Source organism: Mustela erminea, chromosome 21 (genome assembly GCF_009829155.1).
Source record: "Mustela erminea isolate mMusErm1 chromosome 21, mMusErm1.Pri, whole genome shotgun sequence".
In the NCBI taxonomy this organism is placed as follows: domain Eukaryota; kingdom Metazoa; phylum Chordata; class Mammalia; order Carnivora; family Mustelidae; genus Mustela; species Mustela erminea.
Window position 1 is genome coordinate 18,591,302 of NC_045634.1, and position 20,739 is coordinate 18,612,040.

At 38.2% G+C, this 20,739-nt stretch overlaps 1 protein-coding gene across 1 annotated transcript in view; it reads left to right on the forward strand.

Moving 5' to 3' along the window:
• LOC116581856 overlaps positions 1-20,739 on the forward strand; it is a 77,730-nt gene that overhangs the window by 34,846 nt on the left and 22,145 nt on the right. The window contains 4 exon segments of the mRNA XM_032329149.1: positions 8,185-8,249; positions 13,213-13,367; positions 16,799-16,849; positions 20,351-20,507. Of these exon segments, the coding sequence (XP_032185040.1) occupies positions 8,185-8,249; positions 13,213-13,367; positions 16,799-16,849; positions 20,351-20,507 (428 nt within the window).

Genomic DNA, 20,739 nt, shown 5'->3' on the forward strand with positions numbered 1-20,739 from the left:
CCAGAAAACTGTAAAATACTGATGAGAGAATTAAAGAAGGTAGATAAATAGAAATATACCAATTTAATGGGAAGACTCCACATTGTTAAGATGTCAGTTCTCCCCAAATATATTTATAGATTCAGTGCAATCCCAGTTAATATCACAGTGATCTGTAATGTATAAATGGATTTTAAAATTTACTTGAAAATGCGAATGACTTTAAAAAAAGAAAAATATTTCAAGGCTTAATATAAATTTTAAAAAATCAAGAGATACACTCTTTGGGCAATAATAAAATATATCTTGGAAAGATCCAAGATAATTTAATAGGAAAATTATAGTCTTTTCAATAAATGATGTTTCTATGGAAAAACTATGAACCTTGGCCTTAACCTCCATAATATGCCTCAACATTAAGTCAAAATAGTCATAGGTATAATATATTATAAAAACAAACAATATATAAATTCTAGAAAGGAAAGGAAATCTTTACAACTTTGCAGTAAGTAATTATTTCTTAGATAAAACACAAACCATAAGAGAAAAAAAATAAATTTAACCTTAAGAAAATTAAAAACTTTTACTCCTTGAAAGACACCATTAATGAAATGGAAAGGCAATATATAAATTGGAAGAACTATTTGAAATACATGTATCTGAATACTTGGAATACATATATCTGACATATATTTCATACCTGTATCTACAATATATAAAGAACTCATAGCTCAATAAGAAGACAAATATCCATTTATAAAATTGGTAAAAGAGTTGTACACTTTACCAAAAAAATGTACATATGATCAATAATAAGCCTATGCAGGGATTTTCCTTATCATTTTTCATCAGGAAAATTAACAAAAATTAAACTGTTACCGATCCATTAGAATAGCTAAAATAGAAAAAAAAAATAACAACAGAACAACTGTAATAATACAGTGTTGACAGGATGTGAAGGCACTAGAATTCTCAGACACTGCCCATGGAAATGTAAAATGATACAACCTGGTTTGAAAAACAATTTGGCATTTTCCTGTAAAGTTATTCTAACTGTTATCATTTAACCCAGCAAAGCCACACCTACATAATTAACCAAGATATATTAAAACCTATATCCAAAAAATACTTGTACATGACTGTGTCAATAATAACATCCCTGACCTGAAAACAACACAAATGTCCATTATCAGGTAGATAGGTAAGCAAACAATGATATACCACCAGCCATGAAAAAGAACAAGACATTGTTACCCTAAACAGCATGAGAGTATTTAAAAATCTTTATAAAGGTGAAAGAAGTCAAAGACAAAATGTTACATATTAGATTTACATACTGCATGATTCCATTTATATTAAATTCTTGAGTATGTGAAATTAATCTGTAGTAATGAAAAGTGTATCTGTGGTTTACTGGTTCTGGGATTGGAGATGTTGATCACAAAAAGCAGGAGTGTGGCATGGGTTGGGGTGGGGTGGGGTGGGGGCGCCTGGGTGGCACCGTCAGTTCAGCTACTGACTCCTGCTTTCAGTTCTGGTTGTGATCTCAGGGTCGTGAGATCCAGCCCTGCACTGGGCTCGGCGATGAGCAGAGTCTGCTGCGAAAGACCCTCCCTTCCTCTCCCTCTGCCCCTCCCTTCTGTGATGTCTCACCCCCTCTCTCTCTCTCTCTCTAAAATAAATTAAAATCTTTCAAAAAGAAAAAAAGGGCATGAGGAAAGGTAATGAAAATGCTCTATACCTTGATTGTGGTGATGATTATATGGGTACAGACAATTGTCGAAACTCATTCAACTGGTTACTTATAGTGCATTTTATTGCACATAAACTCTGTCACAATAAAGCTGACTTTCAAAAAAAGAAAAAGATGAAGGAGGAGGAAGAGAAGAACGAGAAGAAAAAAGAGGAGAAACTCGGGGTGTCTGGCTGGCTTAGTGGGTTAAGCGATTAACTTCGGCTCAGGTCATGATCCCAGGGTCCTGGGATCGAGCCCTACATTGGGCTTTCTGCTGGGCGGGGAGCCTGCCTCGCCCCCCCCCTCAACTTGCCTCTCTGCCTACTTGTGATCTCTGTCTGTCAAATAAATAAATAAAATCTTAAAAAAAAAAAAAAAAAAGAGGAGAAACTCATACTAGACCAAGCTTTATCATGGAGGAAAGCTACTTTTCTAGTACACTCAGAAGAGGAAGCCTTGCCCAGCTTCCTTGGTAGAGTCCTATTGAGGAAGGTTGCCAAGGCCAAGGTTTGTGGAGTATATTTAGTCAGATGAACCCGAGACAGTCACAGAAGTTCACGTGGCCCAGCACAGCTTGGAAACAGCGGAGCTGTCCCCCACATGGAGGGTGATGAGGGATTGGAAGAGGCCTTCCGCTCGCTGCACAGACAATTATGTTACTCAGCATGGTGCAGAAGTAGCAGATAAACCCCTTGCTGAGTGGAGGACAACAAGGGTCTCCGACATGAATGAGAGGTGACTGTGTACAAGCAGGAGACAGATTTGATGGCTGTCATGAGAGTGGCTGCCCACATGTTCAGACAACCAGGGTCAAGTCCTCTCATAGCCAAAGCCTCGGATGACAGAGTCTCTCAGGCCTTAGAACTCTGGAGAAAGGGAGTGGAGACCCCACACTGCCACCTCACACAAGGGGCACAGGGACATATAATAGAAACTGAGAAGAGTTAGAGAAAAATTAAGAAATTGCATCCCTCTAGAATCTGCAGTTTAAGCTGAGATTTGTACTTTGTATAGATCCGTGATCTCCAAAGGAATTTTTATTTGTAGGTAGGTTTTCCTTTTAACAAAGAACACAATAGTAGTCACTAGTGTTTCAAAAGTAATCCCCTTAGCTTAGTATTCTCATTTTTAAAAAGCCTTTGTACAATAAATAAACTGTGCTAGACCTTAAAAATGTATTTTTACAGCAAAAAAAGAAATCATCTTGGCCCTCCTCATTTCTCAACCCCAGTGGGTGCATCTCTCTCTCAAAATGATTATGTAGCCCAGTGGGCCTTGTACCAACAAACTTTGGTTAAGCATAAAGATAATTTTTTTTAAAAGTAAGATTTATGGGTATAAAATAGAAGTGTTGTTTAACAGAGGCCAAAAGAATATGTTTCTCATGATTTTAAAATTTACTTTTAAATTTTATATGCTTATGAAATCTACAGAAGGACAGATTTCCTAAAGTAGATGATGGGTTAGACCAAAAGAGCAAAATCCTTTCAAATCCTCTAATTCTGTAATCTATATTGTTAGAGTGATGGATATCCACCGGGGATGGAAGGGAGAGGGGTTGCCAGGGGCCAAGACTAGAGGCATCACCAGAAAGATGACATGTTAGGATCAGTTGGGAAGGTTTTTTTAAAAATTATCATTTCACGCATCCATCCCACATCTCAGGATTCTGATTCAATTACAGGGAGAGGGTGCAATTGCTGAAAACTCACCCCATGAGGGTGAATTCTGTATGTATCTTCTCCTCCCACACTTAATCCCCCCCAAGATCAGACTGAGAAGCCCTGTGTTGGATAATTCAGCTTACCCATTAGAAGGCCATCACAAAACAATGGGCAGAGTGGAGGGGAAAGGAACCAGCTTTTTGGGAGCACTGTATATGCTCCAGCTGCTGTATGGGCAGCCGTTCCTTGCAGACGGGGGCTCAGGCAGGTGTGCAGCTGTGCCCTCTCTGGAATCCCTTATGTTTAATTCCCACAAGGAAGAGTTAGGAAATCAGACAGATTTCTGTGATTCTAACGCATTAATGGAATGTTTTCCCCAGGAACCCTGAAGGAGGGTATGATCATTCCTCCCATGGTCTCTTGTTGCTCTGTGTTGTGTAATGGCATTAACATTCTGAATATGTCATGTCCTCTGACGGGCAGACCTGTGGGTGGCTTGCTCAGAAAAACCCATCACAAGCAGAAGGGACCCATCTGCTGTTTATCAACTGAAATCAGGTATTACTCAGAAGCCTTCTATGAATGGTTGCAAGACTAAAGATCTGGGGAAATAACCAAGCAGTCCAGCATTTAGAAATACATTTATAAAGTATAATACTAAGACAGTAGATGAGAGGGAGGTGATATTGTGTGGTTCTTTAAGGTTTAATTTATATACCTCCTATGTCCAAGTGACAAGTGTGGTCTATACACGTTTATATCTCTTAAGGGTAATTAATGTGTTCTCGCTTTTGATGGTGAAGAGAAATAAGAGCTGCAAATTAGTCTCTATTTTCCTACAGACCAGGAGTTGCAAGCTGGCAGCACACCAGCCAAACATGGCTTGTGGACCCACGGCTTGTTTCCCCATTATTTTGTCTTTCTAAATGTAAATATGGGGGCACCTGGGTGGCTCAGTGGGTTAAAGCCTCTGCCTTCAGCTCAGGTCATGATCTTAGGGTCCTGGGATCGAGTCCCGCATCAGGCTCTCTGCTCAGCAGGGAGCCTGCTTCCTCCTCTCTCTCTTTCTCTGCTTGCCTCTCTGCCTCCTTGTGATTTCTGACTGTCAAATAAATAAATAAAGCCTTTAAAATTTTTTTAAAAATGTAAATATGTTTCTAAAATTCCATCCAAAAATACATTTATATATATTGCTTTAGTATAGGCATGACTTTTTTTTTAACATAACTACATTAACCTTAGCATATTTTTTAAAAACAGCAGTAATTCCTTGATATCAAATATCTCGTCATTATCCCATAATGTTATAATTTTTAAAAATCGAGATCTATATAGGTTCACAGGTTGCAATTGACTAATTCATACTTTAAATCTCTTTTAGTCTCTACATCCCCACTCCATCTTTTTTTTTTTTTCTTTCCTTGCAATTATTTGTTGAAAAAACTGTGTTGTTGGTCCTGTAGTTTTCTACAGGCTGGATGGTACTGATTGCATCCCCGTGGTGTAGTTTAACGAGGTCCTGTGTTCTCTGTATCCTTGTAAATTGGGAGTTGGATCTAGAAGTTACATTGTGTTCACCTTCGGTTTATTTATTTATTTACTTTTATTTTTCACTGGACTACTCCATTGGCAGTGATATATTCTTCCATCATTTCTCTTTGTGATGTTAACAGTTATTGATGTCTGAGGTCTAGATAGAGAAACATGCTTTAAAATTGGAGATTTCACAGAAATATCTGAATGCATAACCTATTTGGAAAAAAAAAACACATAATCCACTAAAAAGTAGCTCAAGCTAATTAGCAGCCACCCACTTTAGGTGAGGTACGTTCTTTGGACTCAACAGTCCCCACAAACCCACTCCTTAATGGTCTGTACTTGGTTGGGCCACTCTCTTACTTCTATCACCTGCAAATCTCCTGGAGGGATTTCAGTTTGCAACACCTTATGTAGAATTTTCCACTTGAATGAAAATTAAATAGACACTAGAACGTTGTTTTCTTTCTCCTTAATTGATGCATGTAAACAAAGAGCACTTAGAATAGGTAAGGAAGAAATGAGGTATTGGGGGAAATATTTGTATAGAAAAAGGGAAATAATTTTTGCTGGTAGAAGATAAAAAGCAATAAATATGAACAACTAGTAAATCAAACATATCATGTGTGGTTAAAGGATTTGTAGTTTGAATATATACTATGTCAGAATGACAACTCAAGGAGAACTTAGCAATCTCTCAAACATTTCTCTCAAAAAGATGGAAATATTTTATGTCCAGTCTGAAATCATGATAGGTTTAATTTACTAGAGTCTGGTAGTATCAAGGTATCATTTTCCAAATACAGTTTTACCCTGCCAGGGTTTAAATTATTTTAGTCTAACTAGATCGCTTCTTCATCTGTCTTACTTTCCTCCTTTGGTTATGAATCCCTTACAAGTTAGACACCTTTGTGTTTTCATAGTAAGGTCTCTGGCTCACTTGTTTATAAAAATGAAGACGTTCTTAAACTGTAAGCAATGTCCTAGAAAAGAAAGTGAAGTCAAGCTCATTGAGATCCATAAAAAGAATGAAAAGAAAAAATATTCTGCAGCCTGGTTAACCTCAATGGTAAAAGAGTAAAATCATTCTGAAATGGTAAAATCACTTTCCTCCTAAACCCATCTTCTTTAACATTATCTTGGTTTTTATTCTCCAATTCTGCCTTGAATAATGAGGATCATTCTTTGAGCCTAACAGATGTTAAAATAGTATTTCTTCTCTTATAGGAAACTTTATATCTACACTCTCAGCATTTTGAGGAGAGAATGGAATTAAACGCAAGTGTTATTAACATAACATTCTATGTAGTATTCCAGGAACAGAAAGCTCATTAAGAGAATACGCAACAACTTTTCCAGTGATCCCTGGGGAGATTTCTGGAGGAATTATTTGTACTGAAAAGTAACTGTAGGAGCTCTGTGTTCATTTGTCAGTAAGGGCCATTAAACAAAACATACTCAGAAAAAGAAAGCAGAGGGAAAAAATCTGAATAATACTATTTATTCTTAGACATTGCAGCCAGGCCCACCAGACATAGATTAATTCACTAAATAAGCAATTATTAAGCATTTATTTTGTGTTAAGATAGATAGAAAGTATGAAAACTATTCTGGAAGAACAAGCAATCTGTTGAGAATGGCAGACTCAAAGAATGAGTTACAAAATGTGTGATAAGTGTTCATACAAACATGGATAAGTTGTTGCTAGAACGCAGAGGAAAAAAAGGAAATATGTGCCTCAGGGAGTCAAGCAAATTGTTACAAAAGGAGGAAATTTTGAAGTGGGACTTGACTTCCAAAATGAATGACAAGAAACATGCCAGGCAGCAAAGAGCAGAGAGAGAGAAAAGCCAGTGCCAAGGGGCAAAGAATACATCAGTAACATGTCTTCTATAACACTGTGTAAAATATAAGATTTTATATAAAATCAGATGAGTGGTAGCTGGCAATGTTTAGGGGGCTTGATGATGTCAGAGTTGGCTTCTCAAATTCTATTGGTCCTCATACTTGTAATTTCAAAGTCACAAGATGGCTGCTATTGCTTCTGAAGTCACGTACGCATCCAAGGCAGGAAGAATAAAGGAGGAAATTTGTCAGCAATGACCATCTTTTTTTGTCATGAAAATAAAACCTTTGTCGGAAATGGCCAGCGGAGTTTCACTTACATGGGGTTAACAAGAAGCGTGCTAATGGTGCACCTGGGTGGCTCAGTGGGTTAAGCTGCTGCCTTCGGCTCAGGTCCTGGGATCGAGTCCCACATCAGGCTCTCTGCTCAGCAGGGAGCCTGCTTCCCTTCCTCTCTCTCTGCCTGCCTCTCTGCCTACTTGTGATCTCTGTCAAATAAATAAATAAAAATCTTAAAAAAAAAAAAAAAACCGCTTAAAAAAAAAAAAAAAGAAGCGTGCTAATATCACCACCACTTGCAGCAATGAAGGCTGGAGTTGGAGATATTTATTTATTTATTTTAAAAGACTAATTTATTTGAGAGAGAGTGTGAGTGCGGTAAGGGGCATAGGGAGAGGAAGAGAATCTCAAGTAGATATTCCTTGCTGAGCAGGGAGGAGTGACATGTGGAGCTTAACTTGGGTTTGACCTGGGGCTCAGTCTCAGGACCCTGAGATCATGACCTGAACCAGAACCAAGAGTTGGTCACTCAACTGACTGAGCCACCCAGGTGCCCCTGGGGATGGGGATATTTCGCTGGCATTTGGCTTGAGTATTCTCTTAGAAAAAATAATGCAAAAATGGATACTGGATAGGCACAGATTACAGTCTCTACTAGGTCTTCAAGAGGTGGAGAGAAAATAATGACAATCTAAAAGTCTATAGCAATGGAAATATCTATCAAGAGTTGGGGAGGAATAGGTAAAAGCGATCTATCATGTTAGAATTTAGAAGAAAGAACAGGGAGTATTCTTGGAAAGGGACACAAGGAAGCCTTCCAAAATGTGATAAAATGCAAATAATAATACAAAACAAAACAACTGGGAAACATGTGGGTAAACCTCCATAAATAAAGCTTACCTATATAAAATGATGATGAGAACAACCAATTTGGTAAGGTTACAAATAGAAATAAACTAAAACACTAGACGATAACATGCATGAGAGCTACAACTTCTAAAATTACAATTGTCCTCAGGTGGAAGATAACAATACTGGTCAATATTTTGTTGGTAAAATGTGCATGTCAAAATTGTAAGCATGGCAGTCAAATAAGAACTTTATCTGCTTTCTTTTCAATCTTCCCTCTGCTTGCTTTGACATGAGATGGATCAGAAACTTGTCAAGAAAAAAGGAACAAAGGGATGGACAAAGCCTCCCAAAGAGAAAGGGTGAGTACATATTCCTTTTCCAGTGGAGGGCAACCCATCTTAGAGGGGAACGGGAGGAATTTTCTCTTAAACAATGACTATTGTGGCCATTAATATACTGGACATTCTAATTTGTAAATCTAGACTATGTTTTTTGTGGTTCCCCATTTCTGAGTGGATTAGAACACACGTCAGTCCTCTCCTCTTACTTAATTATTTTTGCTGGTTTTGTTTTAATTTAAAGTAACTATTAGGCATCATATTACTTAAGAATTATTAGAGAAGTTATGGATTACCTGCATTTTTACCTCGGGACAGGGGTGAACTTACCTCAGCGAATCCATTTTTAATGAGTAGCAGGAGACAAATATAAAGTTGCTTCCTGATTATATTTTATGAATTCCACTTATTCAACGACCCATTACATTCCTACATTAAAAACGTAAGGGTAAGGACCAGAAAAAAAAAAAAAAAAAGAGAAGAAGAAATAGAAAATGTAACTTTCAAATCAATGGAGGAGAAAAAAAATGGAAAAGATTCAAATTAATCATTGAGAAAGTGGGGAAATTTGCACAGCACACTCTTGGGTCAGGAATATACCAAGAAGATAACAAAACAACAAAGAGAAAGCAAACTGTATTGTTAAGGTAAGTAATTCCAGCTGCTCTGTTTATCCACTCCAAAATGCCAATGACTTAAGCAATTAAATTCTTAGTCATCATAAATACGAAACAGGTGTTGCTGGTCAGACAGCTTATCTCTACACGAAGACTCAGAGATCCAGGATTCTTCTATCTTTTGGTTGCTGTCTATCCCCCAGGGTCTGAAGCTCAGGTAGAGGGTGTTTTATTTATCTATTGCTATAGAATAAAGCATCCCTTGATTTGGAAGCTTGAGTACTTTGGAGCATCTGAAGTTCAGGAATCCATGCGTAGCTTAGTGGCATCCTCTATCTTGGGACCGCCCACAAGACTACCATCAGGGTTTTGCCTGTGGCTGCTTTCATCTCAAGGCTCAACTTGGGAAGGAACAACTTTAAGCTCATTCACTTATGGTTGACAGAATATGAGTCTGTGTAATTTTCTGGGTAGTAAGACCTAGTTTCCTCTTGGCTGTTGACTGGTGGTCTTCCTCAGTTTCTTACAATGTGGGCCTCTCACAACAGGACAGCTTTATGATATTGGACAGTAAGCCTGCCTACTCTTGGTTCCAGAGTCCACACTGTTGCTCTCTCCCAAGGCTGTTCATGATGCTGGACCACCAAGAGAGATGCCATTTCTCCCACTGATCAGCGAGGCCACAATCACAGAACTTCTGCCACAGGTACTAGTTCCAGAGCAATACCACCTGTGCTCTGATCAGGAAACAGCCAAAGCAGGCAATGGTTGACCAAAGCATCAAGCAGCTACAACGATGATCATGTCTCTCTAGCTTAATAGAGGTTTCACGTATTTTCTGTACTCCACAGAACTCAGTTCATAAGGCTGACAGAGATTAAATTACTTTTAAGACCTTAGCAATGAGGGCATCTCAAAAATAGAGTTTTTTTCATTAGCTTTCTAATCCCTGAAATCCAAGAAAGCATATTAGCAGACATTGGACATGGGCATTTAGAGGGATAATCTTCATAGCCAACATTCTTCTTATCCACTCGTCACCTCTTTTGTTTTTTATTTATTTTTAATTTTGTAAACATTTTATGTGAGTATAGCTGACACATATGTTAAATTAGCTCCAGGTGCATAGCAGAGTGATTGGGCAAGTCTATATGTTACGTTACAAGCATAGCTACCACCTGTCAACACGCACTATTACAATATTATTGACTCTATTCCCTATGTTGTACATTTTCTTTCCCTGACTTATTCATTCTGAACTGAAGCCTCTACCTCACTCTCCTCTTCACCCATTTGCCCCCACCATTCCTATCCCCTCTTGCAAGCACCAGCTAGTTATCTGTATTAATGGGTCTGCTTCTGCTTTTTGTTTGTTTGCTTATTCTTTTTTTTTTTAATTCCCTTGTCCAATGTTTCTACTCCTTTCTTTAGAAAGTTCTCCCCCACTTACATGGGGAAGAATTTCTATTACCTCAGTCCCTTTTTATATCTTGCAAAGTCAACCACCTCAGAAGTGAGTTAAATATAGACAGAAGAAGGAGGGTGAAGGGGTTGGTGGCAATATCTCCCCAACCCTCAGGTGGAATACATCTCCTTCTGGTACACATATTCTCTGACATTGCCTCTGTGATGGGGTGACATCAGATATGATTAGGTTCCCACTGACTCCAAATAATTCCTTCTTATCCCCAGAGAGGAGGAGAGAGAGAAATCTTTAATCCTGTTGCTATTATTTTTTTATTTTAAATTTAAATTCAATTAATTAACATATAATATTAGTTTCAGAAGTCGAGGTCAGTGATCCATCAGTCTTATAAAACACCCAGTGCTCATTTCATCACGTGCCCTCCATCATGTCCCTCACTCAGTTACCCCATTCCCCCACACCCCTTCCCTAATACTATTATTCTTCAGTGTTTCAGATAACAGAGGTAACAGTAGTATTTGTTGGCATTTGTTAAACATTTGTTAAATTTTGTTCTCAGATGTTGCTAAATATTCCTGTAATTAAGAAAATATAAAAGCCGTTGATCCCATAAAAAGTTAGAAGCTTTTTCTAATATAATGCCCTTGGAAGAAATTAGACAGTGAAAAGCTAACTATAGTTTTTTATGATGGTATTTTGATGATGAAAGAAAAGGGAAGTGATAAAAAGGTTAGATCCTGGTCACAGGTAGTACTCCTCCTACTTATTTATCTCCATGGGATTCTCAGACCCAGCTTGACTTCCTGTTTTCTCTTTAAAAAAAAAAACCCCCAAGTTGATTTGGGGCCCAGTCATGTTAGTTCAAAAAGATTTACCACAGAATAATGTCTCCCTTAATAGGTATATCCAAGCTCTAGGGAGAAACATTAATACCCAACATGGGGAGCCATTCTCCCAGACTGGGAAGACAGGCTATTTGTGGGGCAAGGTCTCTATGTACTCCACTACTGGGGAAAAAAAAATTTTAAAAAGGAAGAACAAGAAGAAACCATTTGCCATATGAGTCTGAGCTTATACGGTTGTATTAGGCTGGTTCAGAAAAAGATGGATTTCTGGTACTGGGCTTGAGGAAGTAGCAGGCAAAAACTTGTCCATGGTTTTTCTCAAGAAGATTTCTATTGCCATGTCTGGTCTTAAATTTTATATCTTTTTTTTTTAAAGATTTTATTTATTTATTTGACAGAGAGATCATAAGTAGGTAGAGAGGCAGGCAGAGAGAGAGAGAGAGAGAGGAGGAAGCAGGCTCCCTGCCGAGCAGAAAGCCTAATGCAGGACTCGATCCCAGGACCCTGAGATCATGACCTGAGCTGACGGCAGAGGCCTAACCCACTGAGCGAGCCACCCAGGTGCCCTTAAATTTCATATCTTCCTGGCCAAGGGTGTCCTCCTAATGTTGCTCAAATCCTCTTTTTACTAATTCTGCCTGTTCTGTCTGTGAGTGTTTAGGTGGACAAATTGTATCTCATTTTTGATTGAAGCTAGCCTCTTCAACGTGTCTGTAGAATTCTGAATCTAGTTGTAGCCCTGATTTCTGAAGTTTTGTTTATTCAACCTGTGGTGTTTTGTTTTGTTTTGTTTTGCCTTCAGAGTTTTCTCTCGATTATGCTTTTATTCCACACAGGAATTTCAGGTGGATTTTGATGTATAGTTTCAATTTTGCTTTGTCGCAGATGGAAGTCTGCTTTTGATTTCTTCACAATGTCACAATATAGAGGTGGGAATGGGTTTCCTTAAGCAAAAAGAAGATTTAGAAAGTCACAGCCAGGACAAAAATATGCATGATCCCTCAGTCTCCCCATCGTCTCTGAGAGAGAGGCTTGCCACCATTATAACTTCTGAGGGACAAAGTATGGGTTCTGAGTAGGGCTTCTGATACAAAGTATGGGTTCTCAAGAAGGGAGTCATGTCAATGAGGGAAGAGGCAGGATACTTGGCATGAGGCAAGCTATTCCCAAGAGTTGCCAGCTGCTCTGTTTCTGGAGAGTTTGTGTTCCTTGGCATTACCAGTCACCTTCTGCTGGGTGAAGGGTCCTGACAGAGGAAGCTGGTCCTCCTGTAGGAAACTGAGTTGCTTGGATTTGGCTGCCTTGCTGTAGAGAAGGGACATCCTTAGTCCTAGGAAGCTCTTTGTCCAATAACTCTGCATGAACTCACAAGTTCATATTCAGATAATTCTATTTAGTGCCACACTTCCCTTCCTCTCTCCTCTATCACATGGCAGGAATAATAAACGTCCAAATGAAGAAAAACATTTTCTGATCGTTCTAAGGAAACCCAACCTGACCAAGTAGGAGACATTGAATGTGTCTTGCTCTTATTTGTTTATTTGTTTGCTTTGAAAGCTGACCCAAAAATGGTGCTGTGCGATAAGTTTTTGAAGAAATCCTCATTTAGGCACTCAATAAACATTTACATAGCACAATACTCACAGGGAGACACTCATCTTTAAAGCACTAATTTTCCACAATAGCAATGGATAAAATAATATAAAGAGGGCCCCAAACTTCCAGTAGGCAAATTAGAATTACCTGTGAGGTTTTTTCAAACTCTATGGGTTTTCCTCCTTCTGACAAACCTCAATAAAATGGCTCAACTCTGTGTTTGAAATCCCTGCACCAACTAACAACTTTTATTGTAAGGATTCTACAGTATGCCTCGCAGAGTTAGGGCAGAGAAAAAGTGCAGAACTACTTTAAGAAGACTATTCCTGAATGTGACCTAAACAATAGTTAACCCCTCCAAAAAAAACCGAAAGCAGCAAATACGTGAAGTTTATATTTTGGTATAGTCTAGGGATAAAATAAAACAAAAAGTTTTATTGTATCATTTTTCCACATAAATATAATTTTCTCCCATGTTTCTCTTTTTCTTACAACTATAGGTAAAGAATGGGATGCATTCCTTCAATCTATCCAACTTCATGTAAGCAAATGGGCTTCTCATGCCCTTCCCATGTGTGACTTCAGAGAAGCCAGTCTAACCCGGAAATGCAACTATCATAAAGATGGCACCCCAAAGTTTCATGCGTTCCCCCAGGTATAAACACGAGATATCAGAACAATGGGATATTTCCCAAATAGTTCCAAAATCTTATTTAAATATGTGAGATAGGCTATCTGTAGGCATGTTTTACAAAGTCATATTACTGTTTACCCTCAAAAAATTTTTTTAAAAAGTCTGCACTAAATTGTTAATTGTTAGTCTGTACAGCTTGATAATTTGTCCTTTGTGAATCATTCGAAGCTTTATAGATTTAAGAAAAGCCAGAAAAAGCTACATATTCATCCAGGTTACTGCAGTGTGTAAATTACATCCTGGGAGCGAATTAAGTATGTTGAACAGAGCATTAACTCCTTCTGGCCACAAGGGGGTCATTGAGGAAATTACTGCTCCAGCATAGATTAGAGCACTACTGGGGCCAAAAAGAGTTAGAATATTTCCCCAATTTATAAAACTAACTCCCTCATGGTGATTTATACAGTTGTTGCTAATTTACATTTTTAAATGTTCTATTAGATTGTACGTGCTTGCTAGTTTTTCACTTAATTTTGTTTTGTTTTTAAGAAAAGGTTACGCTTTTAGTGTCTAGTCCAAACCTGCTTAAACTTAATTCTTCCAGGTAGTCACAGATGTTACTCAAATTTAAAAAAAAAAAAAAAATCCCTTGGTCAAATACATTGGGTAAAGACAATGTTACAAAAAGTTAAGCAACTCTTTTTAATAAACAAGTTCGCACTCTTTAATAGATCCAATGAATTGTGAACTTCCAGAGATGAAATGTAAAATGGGATTTCTCAAACATCGATGACCGAGTTATTTTTATTTTATTAAAAAAATACTCTCTAGTATCTTAGAAAGCTTATTTCATAGAAAACAGCTTGTTGGAAACAGCTAGTCCTGTCTATTATACAATTTTGGTATTTTCAAATCATTTTCCATTTACAAAGCACAGTCACAGAGTGTCACAGCAGCCCGGGAGCAAAGGCTATACCCCTGTTTTCATCTCTGTTCACAGACAGAGATACAAACCTAACACATTTAATGACTACAAAACCCACACAAACAGGTATGAAAAATGGAACTATAATCTCCTAGTTCCTAAGATTCTAAAGATATATTGGTGACATATTTTTCAATATTTACTTTATATAATTATCATTATTTTTTTAATTATGTAAGACAAAATATAGAATAGCTCATTTATGTATCTTGAGATTCTATCTTAATTACTATTTAAGAAGTTTGAATATGGCCAAGATCATGTCCTTTAAGACTAAAAGACTAAAAAGCTGTGACTCTAAAAGTCATGATCTTGAACATTATGGAACCTTTTAATACAGGAATTAAAATAGAATCTAAAAATATACATATGTGATTATTGATGTCTTAGTGTGTATAATCATAAGAGAATACTAATAAAAATTATATCAGGCAATCATTTAAACCATAAATAGAAAGAAGCTTAGAAAAACATGTATTTGAGAGAATATAAGTAATGGAACTGGAAAGAATTCAAATAAAAAAGGGCAATGTAAAAAAAAACAACTAGATGGATAAACTGTTACCTTTTGTCAACAAGTGTCCATTAAGTGATAATTATTTACTTAAAAAAAAGTGATTCTGTAGTGCTTTTCTTACCCACTACATCAGTTATTGAAGGAATAAAAGATTCCTCCCAGGCTCTCCTGGCTTCTTGGACCTTTCAGTTTTATAGAGAAATGATGCCTGTATGTAAAGGATGAAAAGATAAAAAATAAGCTGTCACAAGAAATCATAAGAAAAAAAATGTGCCATGTGATTCTGGAAATGATGGCGCCTCAGTTCAATCACTGGAATAGGAGGGAAGTTGAACTTGGGCAAAGTGTTATCACTGGTCAGACATGAAAAATGAAGAGATAGAGGTGGTGGCTTGATTCTCAAGATGCTTGTTAGTATCTGGAAGATGTATCCAAATCATATGAAAGGAAGATGTCAAGTGAGGTTGAGTTAAAAGTCTTTGAATTAAAGTGATACATGTAATGGATTTATAGTTGAAAGAACTGTGGGACTGCTTCCAGTCGAGTGGCCAGAGAACGCGTCACAGATGAACACAGTCATAGTATTTGAACTTAGCTTTGAGGAACTCACTGAATTGTAGTAATGGAAGAGCAGGCGGGAAGGTATTATAGATTGATGGGACAGCATTTAGTCATTCAATAAGTATTTTGAGTATCTACTATGTCCCTTCACTGTTTAATCATAAAAATATTGAAACATGTAAGACACAATTTCTTCCCTCCAAGAATTAATGGAATACTGGAAGAGACAGAGCCACAAATACACATGTGTTTAAGGGAATATAAATAATTAAACAGGACAGAATTCAAGCTATGAAAGATTAGAATACCAAATTGTGCCAGACTTCACATTCCCTGCTAGAAAGTTTAGAGTATAGGTTCTGAGAGGCCACAGAAAGTTTCTGAATAGAAAATCCTGGTATACCTAGCAAAAACCTTCCTTTTTCTTCCTTAATCTATTGGGTTGAATAGCTATAGCTCAAGTAATTATTCTTCCTACACACTTCATAGATAATACATGTTCTCTGTTGTCAAAGAGTTTATTCTACACTAAGGAATTCACTGTGCACACACAGCAAAAGCCATAAGGAAGTTGAATATAGGTGAGTTTATACTGATCTAAGACCAGGAAAGATAATATGAAAAAAATTGAGCTTGAGAAAATTGTCACATTTCAAGTCATACATGAGTTGAGTAAAGAAAGGATCCCAAGCATATACCAAAGTCAGGGTATAAAGAAAGGAAAAGCCAGAGTAAGTTCATGGAAGGGAACAGCAGGAGATAAGACCACCCAGGGAAACTGGACCATTGGAAAGAGCTTTGGATTTCAGAGTAACTTTGTACTTCATTGCGGAGCAATAGAGAGCCATCACAGTCACTGAAGTTTTACAATTAGAAAAGAGATACTACAATTAGAAAAGAGATACTGCCTGGGTGGCTCAGTTGTTAAGTGTCTGCCTTCTGCTCTGGTGGCGATCCGGGGGTCCTGGGATGGAGCCCCGCATCGGGCTCCCTGCTCTGTGGGAAGCCTGCTTCTCCCTCTCCTACTCCTCCTGCTTGTGTTCCCTCTCTGGCTATCTCTCTCTGTCAAATAAATAAATAAAACCTTAAAAAGAGAGAGAGAGAGCTAGAGGGATACTGTCAGTGGGTTTAAGAAGATTAACAACCTCTTAACGGGTTTCTATGAGGAATAAATGATTTAATACATATAAAGAGGTTAGAATACTGCTCAGCATGTCAGTATTTCAAATTTTTTATCATTGGAGATATTTTTCCAACTTTGCTTTTGTTATTTTTTTCTTCAAATTTGAATTTCATTTGTATGTAGGAAAAGTCCATTTGTTTATAGAAATACTGTATCTGTCTCTCTAGTCTTGACACTTTATCTTTTTATAGTTACTTATTTTTTAGGGCTTCTGGATTTCTGACTTGGTTATGAAGAATTCTTCTTCCCAAGATTGTGTAAGTAGAGTCTCAGTTTTGGTTTTGGTTTTTTTTTTTTCTGTTTCTAAAGATATTTTGTTATTGTTTTATATTTTACATTTAAACTTTTTAATGTGAGGAGGGGGGAACACCTGGGTGGCTCAGTGGGTTAAGCATCTGCCTTCGGCTCAGGTCATGATCTCAGGGTCCTGGGATTGAGCCCCACATTGGCTCTCTACTCAGCAGGGAATCTGCTTCTTCCTCTCCCTCTGCCCCTCCCCCTGCTTGTGCTCTCTCTCTGTCTTTCAAATAAATAAGTAAAAATTTTTTTTAAATGTGATAGGGAACTATATTTTTTCCATAGGAAGATGGAGTTGTGTCAGTACCATTATTACATAATCTGTTTTATTCTGAGTCCCTGTAACACTGTTTTCATGTTACCTTCATAGAGAGAATACCTTGAATTATCTATTCTGTTGATGTAGTATCCATTCTTAGGCTAATATGATATTGATTTCCTTACAGTAGATTCATAGTTATTTCAAATACTTCATAATGAAAATCCTTTTTACTCTTTTTTTTATCATTTCCTTCACTATAATGGAGCATTTCTCCTTTTATAGGGATTTTAAAATAGTTTTGTCTAATTCCAAAAAGAATCATTATGGGGGGATTCTAATTGAAATTGCATTAAACTTATCAATTAATTTTGGGAAAAATAACATACTCTTAAGATTAATTCTTCCACTCTGAGTAGATCTATATCTGTCTAGTTCTCTCACAGCCTGTTTATTTGCTTCAAAATCATTATGTATCATTAAGTTTTCTTATGAGTCCTGTTAACTACTGTGAATAATTTTTTTTAATTTTCAAATCTCCATTTTCAGATACTTTATAGTTAGTCTGGATAACATGCTCTGATACTGGCAATTGTATAATATAATATTACTTATTAATTAGGCTGGGCTTAGCTAAATGGTTCTCCTGCTGAGCTCAGCTGTGATCAGACAATGACGACACCAGCGAGGTGTCTCTACCTTAGGATGCTGGCTTATAAAAATGTCTTATTAATTATAGACTTTTGGTGTGTCCTTCAGCCTGTTTGTTTTAAACTAGCTGTATCTGGAGATGCAAACATATCTTCAGAAAAACAAACCTTCTCTCTTCTTTTACAATGCTTATTTGAATTTTTAATTTCTGCCACACTGAATTCACTGATAGCTCCAAGATAACCTTAAGGAATAATGGTGTTAGAGCCCACCCCCTTCTGCACGCTGATTTTGGCTACATGCTTTACATTATCCAAAATAATACCTGTTGCTGATACAATAAATAATAAAATCCCATACCATGGTCTCTATTTCTCAAGCAAACAATTATGGCTAATTTTTAGGCTGGAAATTCTTAAGTTTGTTCTTCAAATTTTAAGAGAAGCAAATACACATTTCCAAAAAGAGACGAGAAAAATCCCAATATATGAGCCCCAAGTTCAGTCATTACTTCTAGGACATTTTTTGTATTCCAAAAAAAATCCTACCTTGATTCATATGCCATCCCATAGGCCATACCAACCCTGCAGTGGCTTCCTTCTGACCTGGCAGGCCACATTTTCAGTACAGCCCCAGTGTACGACCCCTGCCATATAAGCTAAGACTACCAGAAAACACCTGCCCTTTTTAACTAAGGTAGATAAAGGGGACTTAATTTTAAAAAGAGGATGCATTCCACTCTTCCAATATCCCTGCCTTTTTAAATAATTCAGGCAAGAACTCAGTTAACTAATGAGAAAGTAGTCCTTGTTCTTCTAATTTTCCTAGAGGTTCAAGAACTCCATAATTAGCAACTGCTATGTGAGAAGACAGAGGGTAGTTCCTACTTCACCCATCACCTCCTCCTTGATGTCCTCGGACACCATCATTCTCTCCCCCTCCCACCTTCCAGTAATCTCCATCCAAACCCTAACAGATCCTGGCTATTTATTCTAAGCATTCCTGGCCCAAGATAAAAATCTCCAGGCTAGAGGCACCTGGGTGGCTCAGTCGTTAAACATCTGCCTTCAGCTCAGGTCATGATTCCAGGATCCTGGGATGGAGCCCCACATCTGGCTCCCTGCGCCGCGGGAAGCCTGCTTCTCCCTCTCCCACTCCCCCTGCTTGTGTTCCCCCTCTCACCCCGTGTCTCTCTCTGTCAAATAAATAAATAAAATCTTTAAGAAAAAAAAAGAAAATCTCCAGGCTATCCAACTCACCCTCTGTGCTTGATTTTTTTTTTTTAAAGACTTAATTAATTATTTTAGAGAAGGGAGGGAGGGCCACTGGGAGAGGGAGAAGAGTCTTCAGCAGACTCCGCACTGAGTACAGAGCCCAGGCTCATGGCCCTGAGATCACCACCTGAGCTGAAACCAAGTCAGACACTTAACCAGCTGAGCTGTCCAGGTGCCCTGCACCCTCCATGCTTTAAAGGGCTTACCACGTGGTTAACTGCAAAAAAAAAAAAAAAAAAAAAGAAAAGCCATGGCTTCCCTTCCTTGTACTCGTGCCTGTTGGTAGTGCTCACCCACGCTGCTTGAGCTCTCTTCAGTGATTTGCCTTGGAAACAGAGACTTAGCAAATGTGATCAAAAGGAAGGTTCAGGAAGCCTGGACACAGGGGTTCCCTCCGGTGTCCCGAGCCACCGTCGCACCGAGCCCAAGTGAGTCCGCTGGGGGTAGAGTCCAGCCACCTCTGACACCCCAGCTCATAGCCAGGTGCATCCCAGATGCAGGGGGACCTAGTGACTGCTGTCACATGTGTGAGCCCAGCCGATTCCAGCAGAAAAACCAGTCAACTAAGCCAGCTTAACTTGCCGACACAGAGAATCATAAAATAAAGACATGGTTATTGCTTTAAGCTTCTACGTTTTGGTGTGGTTTTTGCACAGTGATATCTAGCTGATAAGCAGCATTGTTATTCCAGCTGGCAGATGGGGCCCTAGAGCCAGCAGGGAGAAGACCTCTACATCATCTCTTACAAAATAGGACAGAGATGCTCCGAAGGATATGGGCACAGATTTGGAAGCAGGGTAGAAGGATGTTGCCTGCATCTCTCTGCCACCACAGTGCACATTTTGCCAGTGGGGTGGTTGGTTAGGGTTCCTAGAGATTGCTGTATATTATTAGGCAGAGGAGAGAGAATTAGCATGGGCACTGCCTATGGCAAAGAACAGAGCAAGGCACAGTGGGAAAAGGAAATAAATGCAAAAAGTAGGGCTCAGACAGAGGCATTGAAAGACCCAGAAGGCATACTGGGAAAGAAGGTGTGAGGAAACATTGTAGACAAATCTCTAAGGCCAGTATTTGTCTAGATTTTCTCTTTCAGTATCAGTCTCCAAGTGAATAAATTTACTTATAATGCTAAAAGATTTATACCTTTGAATTCTTAGGTGCTTCAGAAGGGGAATGGGTAAACATTATTTTTTCAGGAAGCTTGTACAGTCTCAGATGATATAGACTTGTACTTACTAGAACAAACTCTAACACTATTTTTTTTTTTTAACCTGAAGACCCTGCTTGCTCAGCACTTCAACGATGTCAGGGCCAATATTTCTACTGTTCACTTGGCAATGCCTCATGGTCATGGTATTGTGGCCACAGCTTCAGCCATCACTTCTACCATCGCTTCTTCATTCAAAGCTGAGAGAAGGGAAACAGGCTTTCTAAGTGAGTACATTTAGTAAACTGAGGTAATTTGGGAAACATTTAAAGCAAAGCAAAAGCTTCCCCAGACCTTGCACTCTCCAACTTTCTTTTATGTTTATCGGCCAAAATTAGGTCATATTGCCAGCCCTAGCTACAAAGAAAGCTGGGAAAGTGGAGAACCTGAAGGTCATGATTCTCAGAGCCCCATCAGAAAAAAGCAGTGCCCAGTGTGGAAAGCTGCAAGATGTATTTG